The sequence below is a fragment of the Centrocercus urophasianus genome, unplaced genomic scaffold (assembly GCF_019232065.1).
Source record: "Centrocercus urophasianus isolate 14NV4802_14NV808 unplaced genomic scaffold, USGS_Curo_1.0 seq_21, whole genome shotgun sequence".
Lineage (NCBI taxonomy): Eukaryota > Metazoa > Chordata > Aves > Galliformes > Phasianidae > Centrocercus > Centrocercus urophasianus.
This window is the reverse complement of record NW_024884767.1, coordinates 7294229-7309013: the sequence shown is the minus strand read 5'-3', so window position 1 is coordinate 7309013 and position 14785 is coordinate 7294229. Positions and strand designations below refer to the sequence as shown.

At 36.1% G+C, this 14785-nt stretch overlaps 1 protein-coding gene across 6 annotated transcripts in view; it reads left to right on the top strand.

Moving 5' to 3' along the window:
• Positions 1-14785, top strand: part of MCTP1 (multiple C2 and transmembrane domain containing 1) — a 200006-nt gene that overhangs the window by 96976 nt on the left and 88245 nt on the right. For all 6 annotated transcript variants that reach the window (XM_042822881.1, XM_042822882.1, XM_042822878.1 and 3 more), the window contains 5 exons: positions 2310-2412; positions 4527-4629; positions 5000-5101; positions 5448-5522; positions 7279-7398. In XM_042822881.1, coding sequence (XP_042678815.1) covers positions 2310-2412; positions 4527-4629; positions 5000-5101; positions 5448-5522; positions 7279-7398 — 503 coding nt within the window. The remainder of the gene's footprint in view (positions 1-2309; positions 2413-4526; positions 4630-4999; positions 5102-5447; positions 5523-7278; positions 7399-14785) is intronic.

Sequence of the window (14785 nt, the reverse complement as noted above, 5' to 3'; positions counted from 1 at the left end):
CCCCCCCCCCCCCCCCCCCCCCCCCCCCCCCCCCCGGGGGGCGGCGGCGTCAGTTTTGCCTTGTTTCTGTAACTACCAGGAGTTTGGTTTTTGTTATTTGTTTTTGGTTTTTGTGTTGTTGTTACAGTGACTAAAGAATTAATCCTTTTTCAAGTTTAATCAGACAGATTCAGTGATATTCTGTGTTCTGGAAATGGTAAACATCTAACTGTAGCTCACAATGTGTTTAAAACAATTATTCTTTGTCATTAAAGTTAATAATATGCACATTAACCTCTGATGTAGTCTGAATCAATATTGCAGTTTGGAAGATTTGACCCCTGGACAGTTTTGTCTAAATATTGATTTCATTGTCATTTGTATAAGGTATGAAACAAATTACAGGCCTTCTTAATATCATTAATGTAGCCCCATTGAGCTAATCAATTTATAGCTTCTTATGATACATGACATAGCATGACGGAATTATTGAAGACACTGTGAAATGCAATTGCATAGTGAGCTAGACTTGACTGTGGAAGGCCACTGCCAACACTCAATAACTTTTCAGCACTGCCACCCAAATAAAGTCCAGAGACAAGAGTAACTCACTCTGTAATATGCAATTAAATTCCTAATTTCAACAGAAAAAATCTTACTTGGGTTCTGGGAGCAGCAATATATTTTTCAGCTTTGTGGCCTTAAATGAAAATAATACATACACTTGTGTTTTGTGCTGAGGGCAAATGTCAGATACAGAAGTCAGCCAGGCTAGAAGCATGATCACTTTACAGTGTTTAGATTTGCCAGTAGCATACCTGGTTGTGAATGAAACTCATAGTTTCATTTTGCTAATTGGTTTAATAGTAAAACAGTGAGCATCAGATTGTTCCTTTCAGCTATCAAATGAAATCAAACTAAGAGAGAGCATCCCTCTGTCTTGACCAGCATTTACAGTTATTGTTGTTGCTGCCATAATTTAAAATTTTATGCTGCACTATGATTTATTCCCTTGAATGGCTCTTTACTGCATCTGTCTTCACACTATGACTCCTCATGTTTTCATGATTGCTCCTTCCATCATAGCTGTTCCTCAGATCTATACATTCTTAACCTTCACTCCAGGAAAATTCAGGGATGCCCTTGAAATCTTTCTCTTCTTTTGCTTCTTCTCTCTTCGGAGAGCTCCCTTTTTACACAGGTAAACTGTTGCTAAGCATGTGATTCAGATGTCAAATTGCTTTCTTTCACTTTCCAAATTCAAACCCTGGTGTTGAGAATATCTAAGAAAAAGCTTATGTAACTTCTACATGTTCCTCCTACTTCTAATAAGAGTGGTTTTTCTTGCTATCTGCTTGACTGGTAGTTGAGTACAGGTCTCTGTAAGTAATAGACTCTAAGCTGCCACACATTTTGGAGGCATTCCCCACATATATTTCCTTTCCCTTTATATTAAAAAAAAAAAGCCAAACCAACAACTTCAATACCCAGGCAAGTACGTTGTTTCCATTACCTGTGTATTAAAGTTTCAAAGCAGTATCTTCATACTTTCTCATGTATTGGCTTTCATGCTGAGGGACCTTCTTGTATATATATGCGAAGCTACTTCATTGTGCGTTAATGTATACAAAAATCTCAACCATGTTTGAGCCTCTTCTGTGCTGAGACTACAGCCCACCATTCCAGCTGATACTGTCTTATTTCTTAATTGTACTTGCCTATTTTCTCAGGTGTTAGGCTTTTATCTGAGTCTTTAAGACTTTAAAAGTCTTTAAGGCTTTTTTATTTTGAGGAAAAGATTTGTACAGCATGAAACATGTAGGGCATAATAATCTTTGGATAAGTATCATAGAAGCTATGTTATTACAAATTGTAATAAACTTCCAGAAGAAGTTATTCAAGGAATAATATCCAAGGGATAATAAACTTCCAAAATATCAAAATTATCCAATTACGTTATCATTCCAGTCAACATAGGTTTGGCATGATAAAAATTCCCTTATCTGTGTCAGAAGGGTGCTTGGCACCTTTTGGGAACATGCTGGTTTTGATCATCAAAATCAGTATGCAATTTTTTCATCTTTCTTCTTTTCCTCCTCCTGCCCTTTGCCTTCACAAAAAGATGTTGTTTTAGTGATAAATGTTAATAGATTACAGGGATGAACACTCTGTTAGACTTGTATTATATTGAACATCATCATAGGACTTACCTGAATTAATTATTGAGTGATCTAAAAAGCAGCTTAGAAAGACAAGTAATCTTGATTTTAAAGTTGCTCACAGTGAGTTTTCTCAATTCATAAAATTTGTTCCAAATTCTTTCTTAATAGGCAAAAGTGACCCGTTTTGTGTTGTTGAACTGAACAATGACAGACTGCTGACACATACCGTGTACAAGAACCTCAACCCAGAATGGAACAAGATCTTCACATTGTAGGTGTTTGGGTTTTGTAAGAGTTTGATTCTTTTTATTTTGGGTTTCATTTGTGGGTTTTTTTCCTCTTTCTTTTTTTTGAAGAGAAAGTATAAGATCAAATATACTTTCTGTTGATCCCAGTGAAAGTAGTCTGCCCGATGACATACTGCTGTCTCTGAAGTAAACAGGTGAATACTTGTCTTAGAATTAAAAACATGAAAAAATATAAACTTTCAAACTTTTAAAATATAAAAAATGCACAATTTTAACAATTAAAAAAAAAAAAAAAAAAAAAAAAGTAAAATCTGTGTCTAGTAAACCAGCAATATGAAATGCTAAACATCTGGACTTTGCAGTCTTTAATGGAAATTTGAAGAACCGCAGTGATTTTGACCCTGAAGATTTGTGTGAGAAAGAAAGGATTTTGTTATCTCTGTTACAATGTTGTAATTTTAGTAAACACTAGAAAGCTATGAAAAAGGAGGTATTTTAAATTCATTCATACTTTTCTGAATAATAGTCTTTGTATGTTTATATGAACTCGTTATTTCCATTTGCCAACTGTGTTTCTCATAATGTGTTCTAGCATCGTAATAGTGCAGTGCTGCTATTGGGCAAAATGCAGTCTTAAGTGTTTAGTTTATTGGGAAGTAATACAGTACCTATTTTTTTCCTCTGTTAATTTCAAGACAGTAAAAGGTTTTAATAAAGTAGGAAAAAGTTTTCTACCAACAAAATGTTATTTTTCCGTGTTACTTTTCTTGATCTGTTGCCTTATGTTTCTCCCAGTTTCTCTCTGACTGCAGTGTGACATCACTGAGCAGAAAAACAGATCAGCTGCAGGTTCCTCTGCTGCTGAAATGTTCTAGTAATCCCCTGCAAAACCAATAGAGGCTTTAGCTTTGTGTGCATTTATCTAACTTTATCATAAGTGAAAGTGTTGTGTTTTGTCCTTGATCTCAAAGCACAGCCTGACTTTAATCTTTGTATTTGTTTCCTCTGTTTGTTGTTTGTATACTTGGCATCCGGAGCTTTCCTTGCCTTGCTTGCAGTTGATTGTCAGAATGAGCTCTGAACAAATGAAAAAATCTCACAATAGTTGTACTTCTCATTATCTTATTAACATAGTTCTCATTATTCAAACATGCTAAATTCTTCATTTTATTTTTAATTATCTACTTATAGAGCCAGTAAGTAATCAACATGCATTGCTTGACGGTGTTCTCTATGTAAGGAGCTGCCTGATTTATAGAACAAAAGACTAGTCAGGAAACAAATAGAAAAACTCTAAACTACCTTAAAAGAAAGTTTTTACCTATCTTATATGTTTATCAGTTATTCTCAAATTTGTCATTTAGTTTTGGAATACTGATGCAGTTTATCTGGAGATTATATTTTAGTGAAGTGCTCTCCTTAAATTCCTTTTTCCTGAATCATCAGTTTATTCAAAGATGACTTCTCTCAAACAATTCTGATATCTTTTCTCACAGTAAGGAATGTGATTTTTTCACTTGAGAGTTTGCATTTTACTGTGATGTTTGTTGTGTGTGTTCATGGAGTGTTTAATGGCTTGCAGGCAAGGAAGAGAACTAGTTGAAAAACACATTGCTTCCCATTGCTTGTTGTAATTTGTTGTAATGACTGCTGTATGTTTGTAATTAAGCAAGGATTTTAAAATTAAAGAGCTCATTCTCTCTACAAGGATGTGTTCATGTATCTGATGATGATTTTCACTTGTGAAGCTGCAGATAGCATAGTATTTGCAGTAGAAATTACAGCAAAAATAGCAGTGTTTGAATGTGGCTGTAAGGCTCCTGGTCTTCTGTCTGCCACAGTAAATCCCCGGCACTGCTACATGCTGGCTCCCTTTGCAACTCATGCAACGTTAGCACCAGGTAGAAAATTTAAAGCAATATCTTTCAGAAAACTTCTGGCAAAGCCCTGCAAAGCACACAATTGCTGCAGCTCCTTGAGAGCGCTTGGGTTGTACAGAAGGATGCCTAATTCACTTGAATTTTGCTCTCTGCCCTTGACCTGACAAAGTGCAGGGTTTTCTGGCTTTGCACTTTTGTCCTTGGTAACTTCTGGTGTAGGTGAAGTCTTTCCTCCATGTCTGCTTTTTCCTCCGTAGCAATGTTAAAGACATCCACTCAGTGCTTGAAGTGACAGTTTATGATGAGGACCGCGATCGGAGTGCTGACTTTCTAGGCAAAGTTGCGATACCACTGCTATCTGTAAGTTTCATTCACTTGACACGCCACTATGTATTTTTCCTGCTGAAGGAAGGAGAAGGGAAAAGAAAAAAAAAAGGGAGGGGTTGGGGGGGGAGAAATGAATGTGCAGCTCTGTGTCTGTCATTTCTCAACCAAGGTCTGTAATAAGAACACTAAAATTTTAACATACTCCATTCACGGCCATGTTGAATCCCATGATAGTTAATTTTTCCTGACAGACTCGGTCCTGGTAATGAACAGGTACTTGTCAGACTTGCCACAGTTGTTTTGGGTTCTCTGTCAGTTTCAGCAGCTGGGGGTCAGGGGTCACCAGGGGGGGGTATTCAGCGGAGACCGCGAGACAGACGGCTGTCATGTCCTTTTCCTGCAGATTCAAAATGGTGAACAGAAAGCCTACGTCTTGAAAAACAAGCAGCTGACAGGGCCAACAAAGGGGGTCATCTATCTTGAAATAGATGTGATTTTTAATGCTGTAAGTCTTAACTTTGGGTTTTTTGTACTGCTAAAGAGTTCAGTTTCATGAAAGCTTTTGTTCCTGATTTGTAGAGAATTTCTGTCATTCCTCATTTTCTCTAAACCTTGATGTATACCACAGAATACTCTTCTGCCACTGCCTGGCACACCCACTCTTTTTGTTTCTGCTGCCACTGCTACTATTGCTGCTAATGCACGAAGCAGCAGCCTTTGCCTCTGTGCATCTGTGTGTCCTGGGCTTGGCAGCTGTGACTTTGAAACTTCGTAATTTTTGCAAGTCGGAGCATGTGCTTTTAGTTAGAAGCAAGTAAGCTTGAAATATTGACATACATTTTAATGCATAGGTGAAAGCCAGCGTGCGAACCTTAATGCCCAAAGAACAGAAGTACATTGAAGAGGAAAACAGACTGTCTAAACAGGTAAAGAGTAAGGAAACACTAATCCTATCTAAAAGCCTTAATATCAAGTGTGCACATCTAAATATCTGGTATCGCACTGCTGAGGGTAAAGAATAACATTTTCATTACCTGTTTACAAAAGAATATGATAGGTAGAATGAAGCAGAAACAAAATACGTCGTTTTATTGTATCTCTTCTTTATAAACTGCAACTTAAATTCCGTGAAATAAGTGAATAAGAACACAGCTCAAAACATCAGGTTCCACACATATCAGATTATAGTGCAGGTGCATGTAAGCTAAGTCTTGCATAAATCTTTGCTGTTAACCTTGACCTGAAAGACTTCCATTTTTTTGCATGGTAGAGAGGCATTAAGCATTCTTATCCCAAATTTTAAACAAGTTCATGGAGTAAGGTTTGAATCCCAGTTGGAGGCAAACTAAAACTTATTTTAACTTTTCATTATACCCGAGCTATCTGGATAAGAAATGTGTGGACCTTGTTTCTTTTTCTCCTAGATGCTCTTTCCACTGATAGTTTTAATGTTTATTAAACGTTATTTAAACACACATCTTACCTTTTTCTGCATCTGAACTACTTTCATTTTAAGTTTTTCTTTAATATGAATGATCTATTCTATATGGGAAAACTGAGCTTTTGGTTAAATTGTAGCAATAAGGTATTTTGTTCATTAACAAAGACAGAAGTCTTTGAACTGGTTTTTATTTTGGAGAAAACTTGCATAATTTGTGTTGTCTGCTGGATGAATTGTAGATTAGCTATTCAATATATTTCATTTATGTTATTCAAAAAGCAGAATATTTCTTTCTGTACTCTTTTTTGATGTTACTAAAGCTGCATTTTTCATGTTATGTCAGTCAAGAAACAGGAAGGCATTTTATTCAAGGTTCATTCTTCTGCCCACTTTTACAAGAGAAAATCATCGTCGTTTCTGAAGATTGCAGGAGGAAAACACTTCAAATATCCAACTGTTGTTTAGGTGTTGTTTTGTTTTAACTTAGATGGCATATCCCACCACAGTAACACCTAGAGGGAAAAAAGAAAGAAAGGAATTCTTTATATATCAGTAATGCAATAGCATTTCAAAAGATCCATAAGTTCTGGGAGAGAATGTATCCATACAGCATTTTCTATGCTATTCAACACAGAAATTGAATGAATAACCTCTTTGTGTACATTTATTTTTATCAAATGTTCTGCCATTTTAGTAGACTTATGGGTAATCTCCTGAATTAAACGTAAACCCGTTATATTTCATTTTGATGTAGATGGAGTTATTTTCATAAAACACTTAAAAACACAGGGTGATGAGAATTTGTTATGGAAACAGTTGATTTTAGAGGAGTAATTTTGCATGGTTTTGGGTTAGCATCTTGCAACATCTTTTTTTTTCGAAAGGTAAGAGTTTTCTAAATACTTAAGAGTAGGGACAGTGTCACCAGCTCAGTAAGACTCTCGTATGCTGATAACAAAATTGTTCATGATGTTTGTAGCGGCTTTTGTAAAATCTCAAGCTGCCACTAAGCTGTGAAAGTAAAGAGAACAAGCAGTATATCAGTTGGAAATAAATCCAACAAATAAAAATTTACACATTTATCTAAAACTCTCCCAAGTGTCTCTAAGTATTCTCTTTGTGTGAGTTGGACAGCTTTTTTCAATCTTTGCCCAAACTAATAATGAGAATATTATAAGGATGGACCTCTTCTGAAGCTTTTGGGGTTTTGAAATATTTTTGTTCTTTCATCTTTTTAATAGCTGCTACTAAGAAACTTCATTCGCATGAAGCGTTGTGTCATGGTGCTCATAAATGCCGCCTATTACATTAACAGTTGCTTTGACTGGGATTCACCCCCAAGAAGTCTTGCTGCTTTTTTGGTAAGTTCTTCTTTACATTGCTATTAATCACCATTGCATATTTACATTGTAGACTGACAGATGGTGCAGTGCTCATGTGGAGTTATCTGATTGCTTGTTTCTTTTGAATTTTTATTTAAAACTAAGGATATCACAAATCATTTTTATTCACGTTTTTAAGAAGTGATTGTATAATGTCATACAAACAATATAATCTTCTAGATATATATACAAATATGCAAATAAAAAATGTGATACAACATAATACAGCTACTGAACTATACATATTTAGCTATTCACAGGTTAATATGCATATGGAATACTTACCTGATGCCTACTGAAGAAAGAAAAACAGAATAACATCCTGTCCTCTTTGTCCAATGATGTTCTTTGTTTCCCTTGGTGCACAATTGTGGCCATGAAAAAAGTTGTGTTGCTCTTAAATCATGCTGATTTCCAATCACAGAATGCATTCGGTGGCATAGTTGGAAACACATCAAATTTCATGAAGAGCTGTTATTTGATTACTGTAGTTTTAGAGCATTGCAGTAGAAATGTCTTCCTGATAAAAGCTTGAGTCTTTTCAGTTTTCTTTTAGTGCTTATTTTGCCGTGTGGTAGTTGTGGGTACGTTCTGTCTGCACTGGTAGTATGTAGATCTGCTTCCAAAGGCTTGATCTCTGCTTTTCATTCTGATGGTATTTTGTCCAAGGGTCACATCATCCTACTGTAGAACAAAATATACTCAGCATATTTTTTATTAGCTGAGTCAAATCTACATGAACTTTCATCATGATTGTGAAGTTTGAACTGAGTTGTTTTCTGGAGATTCATAGTTATCATTGGTCCACAAGGAATCTCGTGATCCACCTTTGGAGTGGTTCACTTGCACATGTAATGCTGAGTTGTGCTTGCACACAGATTAAACTGGAATTCAATAGATTCTATTAAAAAGCTATACTGTTATGTATCATTTTCATCTCTTTGCTATTATACACATTGTGTCTCCTCTTGAAGTTGTCTCTCAGAGGTTAGAGCATGTCACAGTGAAATGTCACACTGAAATCTCCAGAAAGAAGATGAGAAATAGGCCATTTTGCAAGTTTCCAGCCCTGAAGACCGATAAGTAATGTGTTAAAATTAAACTTTTAAACTAGCTGTTTCTTCCTTCTTGTTGAATTTGAAGACACATGCTGATAGATAATATCCCAGTACAAACTTGCAGTCATTTCATGAGCAAAGTATGTGAGGGTTGACTTTTCAGACCTTGGATTTTCCGGAGTTAGATACCCTTTCTTCATACCTGATCTCTTTGCTTTCCATACCCATCTCTTCGCTTTCCAATGGGGCCTTTCTTAAAGAAGACAATATATAAAGCTCTGTTTTACTAGCTCAGTTTTCATAAGTATAATGGTTTAATTATGATTAATAAAAGCCCTGGAAAGCAGGATTACACTTGGAAAGCCTGGATTAATATGATGACTTTATAATAAATTGCAGTTATCTGCTTTATGCTATTTGCATGCTGAAGTGTTCACCAGTTTTTTTTTTTTTAAATCGTTCTTCTTGGAGAGTCACAGTGTTAGTAGAAGAGACTGAAAAGTGCTGAGTGCTGTTACTTACACTGTAGAACTTACATTAGTCAAAATTTAATTTAGTGTTTTATCATGTTGCTCTTCACTCATTCTTTCTTAGTGCTATCCAAACCTACCAGCTCAATAACTGGTGTTTCACATGCTACACATAGAAGTTTTCAACATTCTGGATTATACATTTCCCATCTCAGACAGTATTTTGTCTGTTTTTGTTTTACTTCATTGCTTTCGCAGGGGATTTTGCCTGAATGACTTTTTTTTCTCTTTTTTTCTCTTTTCTTCCTCCTCTCCTTTTTTTCCCCTTGTGCCTCAGTAATTCACAGGAGAAGAATAATTGCCATCTAGATGTAATTTTTTAATTTTTGTTGCTGAAATTATTGTGATATATTATTGTCATGGACTTATTTTTTATTCAGATATTCAAATTTACAAATAGCTTGTGAGACATAGGTTGATCTAACTACACTTACGTGACTTTGGGTTTGAACTACCAGATGTTATATTAAATAACAGAGTGTGTTACCAGTTTGAATTTAACACTTCTGAAGCACCTAAATACATTACAAAAGAGCAGAATGCATGCGGAGAGCCCTTGCCGTAAATTCACTTTAAAATAAATTTCTAGATTTGGATTAATTTCTAGATTAATTTGGAAGTTTATTTTTGCCCTTAATAATTAGTACACTATGCTTAAGGCAGAAAAAGTGTATGAGAATATGCAAAAGTTGTGTGTTTTTCTTTAGATTAATCTACTGTGGGCACAGAAATGTCCACTAAATTGGGCCTAATTTCCATCAGTTTCTTGGCCAGACATTTGTGTTCTTGCAGATGTCAGTGCATGCAACGTAGGGGGAAAAAAGTGTGTACTCTTCTTTTTCCAGTACTGTCATTTCTCACCATAATGAGCACAAAAATAATTGGACAACTGTGCTATCAGTAAAAGGACACACTTCAACATGAGTCAATGAATTATTTTATGGGACAAACTTTAATCTTTAAATGTGATTGTAGATAATTTGTGCTACCATCTGTCCATTTGGAATTCTTTTAGCCTTTTCAGTCGTTATACAGTAAGTGCTGCTGTGTTTAACATTAGCATTTGATATTTTACACATTTAATTTCTGTACTGCTGCGTGGTCCTTGGGGAGCTTCGCTCTAGTGCTACATGAGAGAGACAAAGTATTGATCAGTTAACATTTCAGCTACATTTATGTATGTCGCAAAATTAATGAAAATGCCAGACAAAAATGTCAGAGTGCACAAAAAGGTAGAATTTAAATTTGGTAGTTTAATGAAAAGTTTAAGATGTGCATTATCAAAAATGTCCCCTTGCCTTTAAAGTACAATTCATAACTGAGTAGCTAAAAGGAGATACATATTTTACTTAGAAGAATATTGAATATGAAATATGAGTGAATGTTAAATCTTCAAACTATTTGGTATCCCAAAATGGCCTCTGTAAAGCGCTTTAATTGCCTGCTTGAACATGTAACTGTTACTCGTAAAATAAACTTCTTTCCTTTCCAATTTGTAAGCAGAGTACCCTTGCCTGATCACACGCAGACTTTTCAGTATGTCCTCAAATTAAAGTTTTATGTGAACATATTCTTATTCCTCTGAATCTTTCTATATATGTGTATGCAGGCACACAGAAAGTATTTTCTTTCTTAAGCTCTGAAATATTGATAAAATGATGCACCCTGCATCTGAGTCATTTGTCAGGTCTAACTCACCTTCTCTTTGTCTTCTAATGTTACACAATTCTTGTGCAGAAATGACATATTAGTCCCTAGCCTTTGATTAAGAGCTAGTTCTCTTGCACATGCACCACTTAGTTGTGGTAGTGTCATATATGTTAATGGAAATGAAGAAGAAAACAACTAAAAAAGAACTGGCAGGAAATGAGACAGTGAGATAATTTAGTCAACTTTAGTAGCTTTTTCCTATTGAACAGGGAAATACTCTGTATCATGTATTTCAGAAGTGAATTTCACTAAAAGCTGAAGAAAAAAAAAATATCATACCATTAAGGGTAGAAATGTGTTTAAGTGTTAAACATAAAAAAAAAAAAAAACACTGTAATTTTATGAGAAATTTATGAGGTATTTCTAACAACATTAATAAGATTTTGTTTTTGTGAATACCATTTTTGAGGATCTATCATATAAATACTGTCAATCTGATCTTTACTAAACCTGGTGGAATGGGTTGTCTTTGCCAGTTTGCCACCTGCTGCCTGTAATTTGAAATTGGATAGAATGCTGGTAAGATAGTTGTGAAGGAAAAAAAAAAAAGAAAAAAAAAAGGAAAAATGAAAACTTTTTTGTCCTAATGTCCTAAGTAGCCTTTCCAAAATTCTTGTTGGTGTCAAAACTGCTTGCACCAAAACGATAGACTTCAAGAATATAAGCGTACAGATACAAGATTTATTTTTGATGCAAGGCACACATACAGGAGTTTTCAGCTATTCATCCCCATGAACAGGAAAGAGAATGAGATATACCAGACTGTTGTCATTCTGTTTTTCCAGAAGAAAAGCCAGACAGAAAGAAGAGCTATCTAAATCCTGTTTGCCTTTCCTGGTTTTCAGTAGACCAGCAGAACTGTGTGAGACTGCTGCAAATACATAGCAGAAGTTGACTTTTCTTCAACACTTTGTAATAAAAAGCAAAAAAGGGCTGTATGCCAGGCTTTGGGCAGTAGGATAGGACAGAAACAGATATATACACCACATCTTGGTGTATATGACCACTGAACACTTCATCACCAGCAGCCATTACAAATCCTAGTGTGCTTAACTGTAGCAGTTGAGGAGAGATGCTGGTGTGGAAAAACTTGCTATCAATGCATGCCTACTCCAGCATTGTGATGACTTCTGAGGTGTGATGTGTTTGGCATATTGTGTACTTGCAAGTCTGATGCATGGAAGGACTGGGAATGTTTGTGTGTTTAATGATTTCCTCTAGTATTTCTTTTTGATGTTTACTTTCATTTTTTTTACCTCCTTCAAAGAGTGAATTCATATTTGCTGAACCTGTTTGGTAGCATGATTCATTGTGTGAGTGCAGACTTGGTGCCATTGTAGATACCATCATGTGCTGCATGCCATCCATGTGCTGTTCCAGGGCAAGTTTCTTAGGGTCTGTGTCACATCTGTGGTCACCTTCCCAGTGACTGGGATACCCACACCAGAACATTGTAAATGGTACTATCTCTACCTCTAGGTACTTGAATTGAACTCGCAGCTGTTTGTTTCGTCTGCATATCTGTCATGGATATTATCTAGCTTCCATACTGAGTTTTGCATAATTTTGAAGTGTTTCATTTCAAAAATTCCTTTATATTGTGTAGAAATACTTCCATCATTCTGCATGCACAGTTGAGGTGAAGAGCCTTTATTGTTTCTCAGACAGGAAACACACAGCAGATGAAGGCACCGGTATCCCTACTGGACTTTGCCTTAACTACCAGAGTATTCTTCCCACTCATTTTACTTGTCTCACTTCTTAGAAGACTGACAACTGTGCTGTAAACTATTTGCTTATCAAAACTTTTAAAATGCTGTTAAAGCCCAATTCACTAAAATTAGATAAAAAATTATAGAAATTTAGAAAAGTGGTTGCCATCCTACATTTAGTTGTTATCCAAAAAGACTTTAAATCATGCCTCAATTTCTTCACCAGGCAGTAACGTAAGCAGAAGTGGGAGGATGGTTGGGCTAGATGGTCTTGCAGGTCATTTCCAACCTTGCAATTCTACAATTCTATGATTCAAAAAACTAGCTAGCCAAGTTATGTGATTTGTAATCTTGGGTCTAGAGTAAGTTCCATATAGCAATACCTTGAAATGATGTTGCTTTCATGAGCAAGTAGGAGAGTTTCTTCAAAATCAAAAACAGGAAAAATTGAGTGCACAAATTTGCTAAAATTAATGCTAAATGAGAAATTGTAGTTATCAATATAGTGATGTGCTGTTAACAATACACAAACAATATTGGGAAAGACTAGTATAATTTTTTTACAGATGGATTTGGGAATTTTTTCTTCGTCTTAATGCCATGCATATGAAAATAATGCATCATGTCATAGTGCCAGTGATTGATAAAGCACTTGCATTGGGACCCAGAAAGTCTCCACTAGGCACTGGACGTGGTGCTGGGCACCCCTCTCTGGGTGTCTGCTGGATCAGGAGTTGGGCTAGATACACCCAGAGGTCCTGCCAACATCAGCCAGTCTGGAATTTTGTTGTGTGTAGCCTCCATTGCCTCCAACTGCTGAAGACAAGTGAGGTGACAACCCCTTGAGGCTTCAGCTGCTTAATGTTGCTGGAAGAGTGAGTTGTAGGATGGTTGCTTCTCCCCGCATGGCGGCATGACTAGATAACTGCAAGCAGTTATCATGTGCTCTTGTTGTCTCCTTCTTCTTGAGTGTTCAGCATTCCCCTGAATGAAAATAAATTTTTATTTTAGGAATTTTTATTTTTGCTTAAAATGAAAGAACTGTAGTTAATGTCAACTTGGCTGGACCTTGCCAGAATTAAAATAATACAGTCTAGTACTTTATGAATGGTTTAAGTATAACAAAAAAGATAGAAACTAGATGTGATATAGCAAGAGAAGTTCAAATGAGGGAAATGGAACAGAAAAGCAGTGTTTTAAAAGCTTCTGAAACCAGCATGCAGTAGGGATAGAAAAGCAACTTGTTCAAAGATGAAGTGACCAGTTTCTTCCTTATGGGAAGCTGAAGTTCCTTTGTTTAGTAGTCATGAAGATGGTGGGTACAAACATCTGTCTTTTGGTGGAAGAATCAAGAGCAAGAAAAATATTTTCAGTGTGCTCAGTTTTACTGGAGAGAAAACACTTCATAGTGTTTCAAATATACATAATTAAGATGTTTGTCCTGTTTTCGTTCTTCAGCATGCAATTTTATTGTTTTGATTTTGATTGCACAAACTGAAATCCATGCAAAAAATGAAATAAAGAACATTAATCAGAACATAAATGCCTTGCTTCTACTAGCACTGCACCTGCTGAATGACTAACAGTAATTGGTCTTATTGGTGTTGCAAATAAAGCCTCAAAAGAAATATACCCTTAAGTAACAATTGTAAAAATTACCCAGGAGGCTTTACAGCATATTCCTGAAATGGGGCAGTCTGCCACTCACAGCTTTATCCTACATTTTGAAAAAAGAGTGCTGTTATGTGCTTCCCATAGTAGAATAAGGGAGGTGTGGGTACATGTGACATGGGGTACCCAGTACTGGCATGGAGATTGATCTGTTCCCCTTGGGACAGTGAGAGGCTGTTGTAACAGCAGTATCCTGAGAGCCATCATTTCCAAAACCTCTGTGCTTCAGGCCTGAAGGTTGATGTCTCAAGATGACGCTGCTCGGCTCTTCCTAGCTCCTTCTAAGCTGAAAGTGGCACACATTTTTCTGCTGTTCCCTTTTTTGCAGTCACTCTGCCTTTCTCCTCACTGTAAGGTGTCCTTCCCATCCAAGAAGCTTCATTTTTACTTGAACTCCTGTACGATACATGTAGAAAAGTCCTATGAAACACTTGGACAATTATGACTAACATGGAAAAACTCCCTGTTTTCTCAGTTAGAGAAACTTCAGTAGAATGGATGAAAGCAGTAGTACTAGACAGTATCCTTTGCTTTGGGCAGTGTGTGTCTGTGGACAGAGTAGACCTTGAAATTTGAAATGGTCAAATCACTGAAGAAGGGTGTATCAGGAGAATACTTAAGTTTAGAAATTTACATTTTTATTTTCAGTTGGGCTTAAGGTTGTACAGCACGTTATTTACAGTTT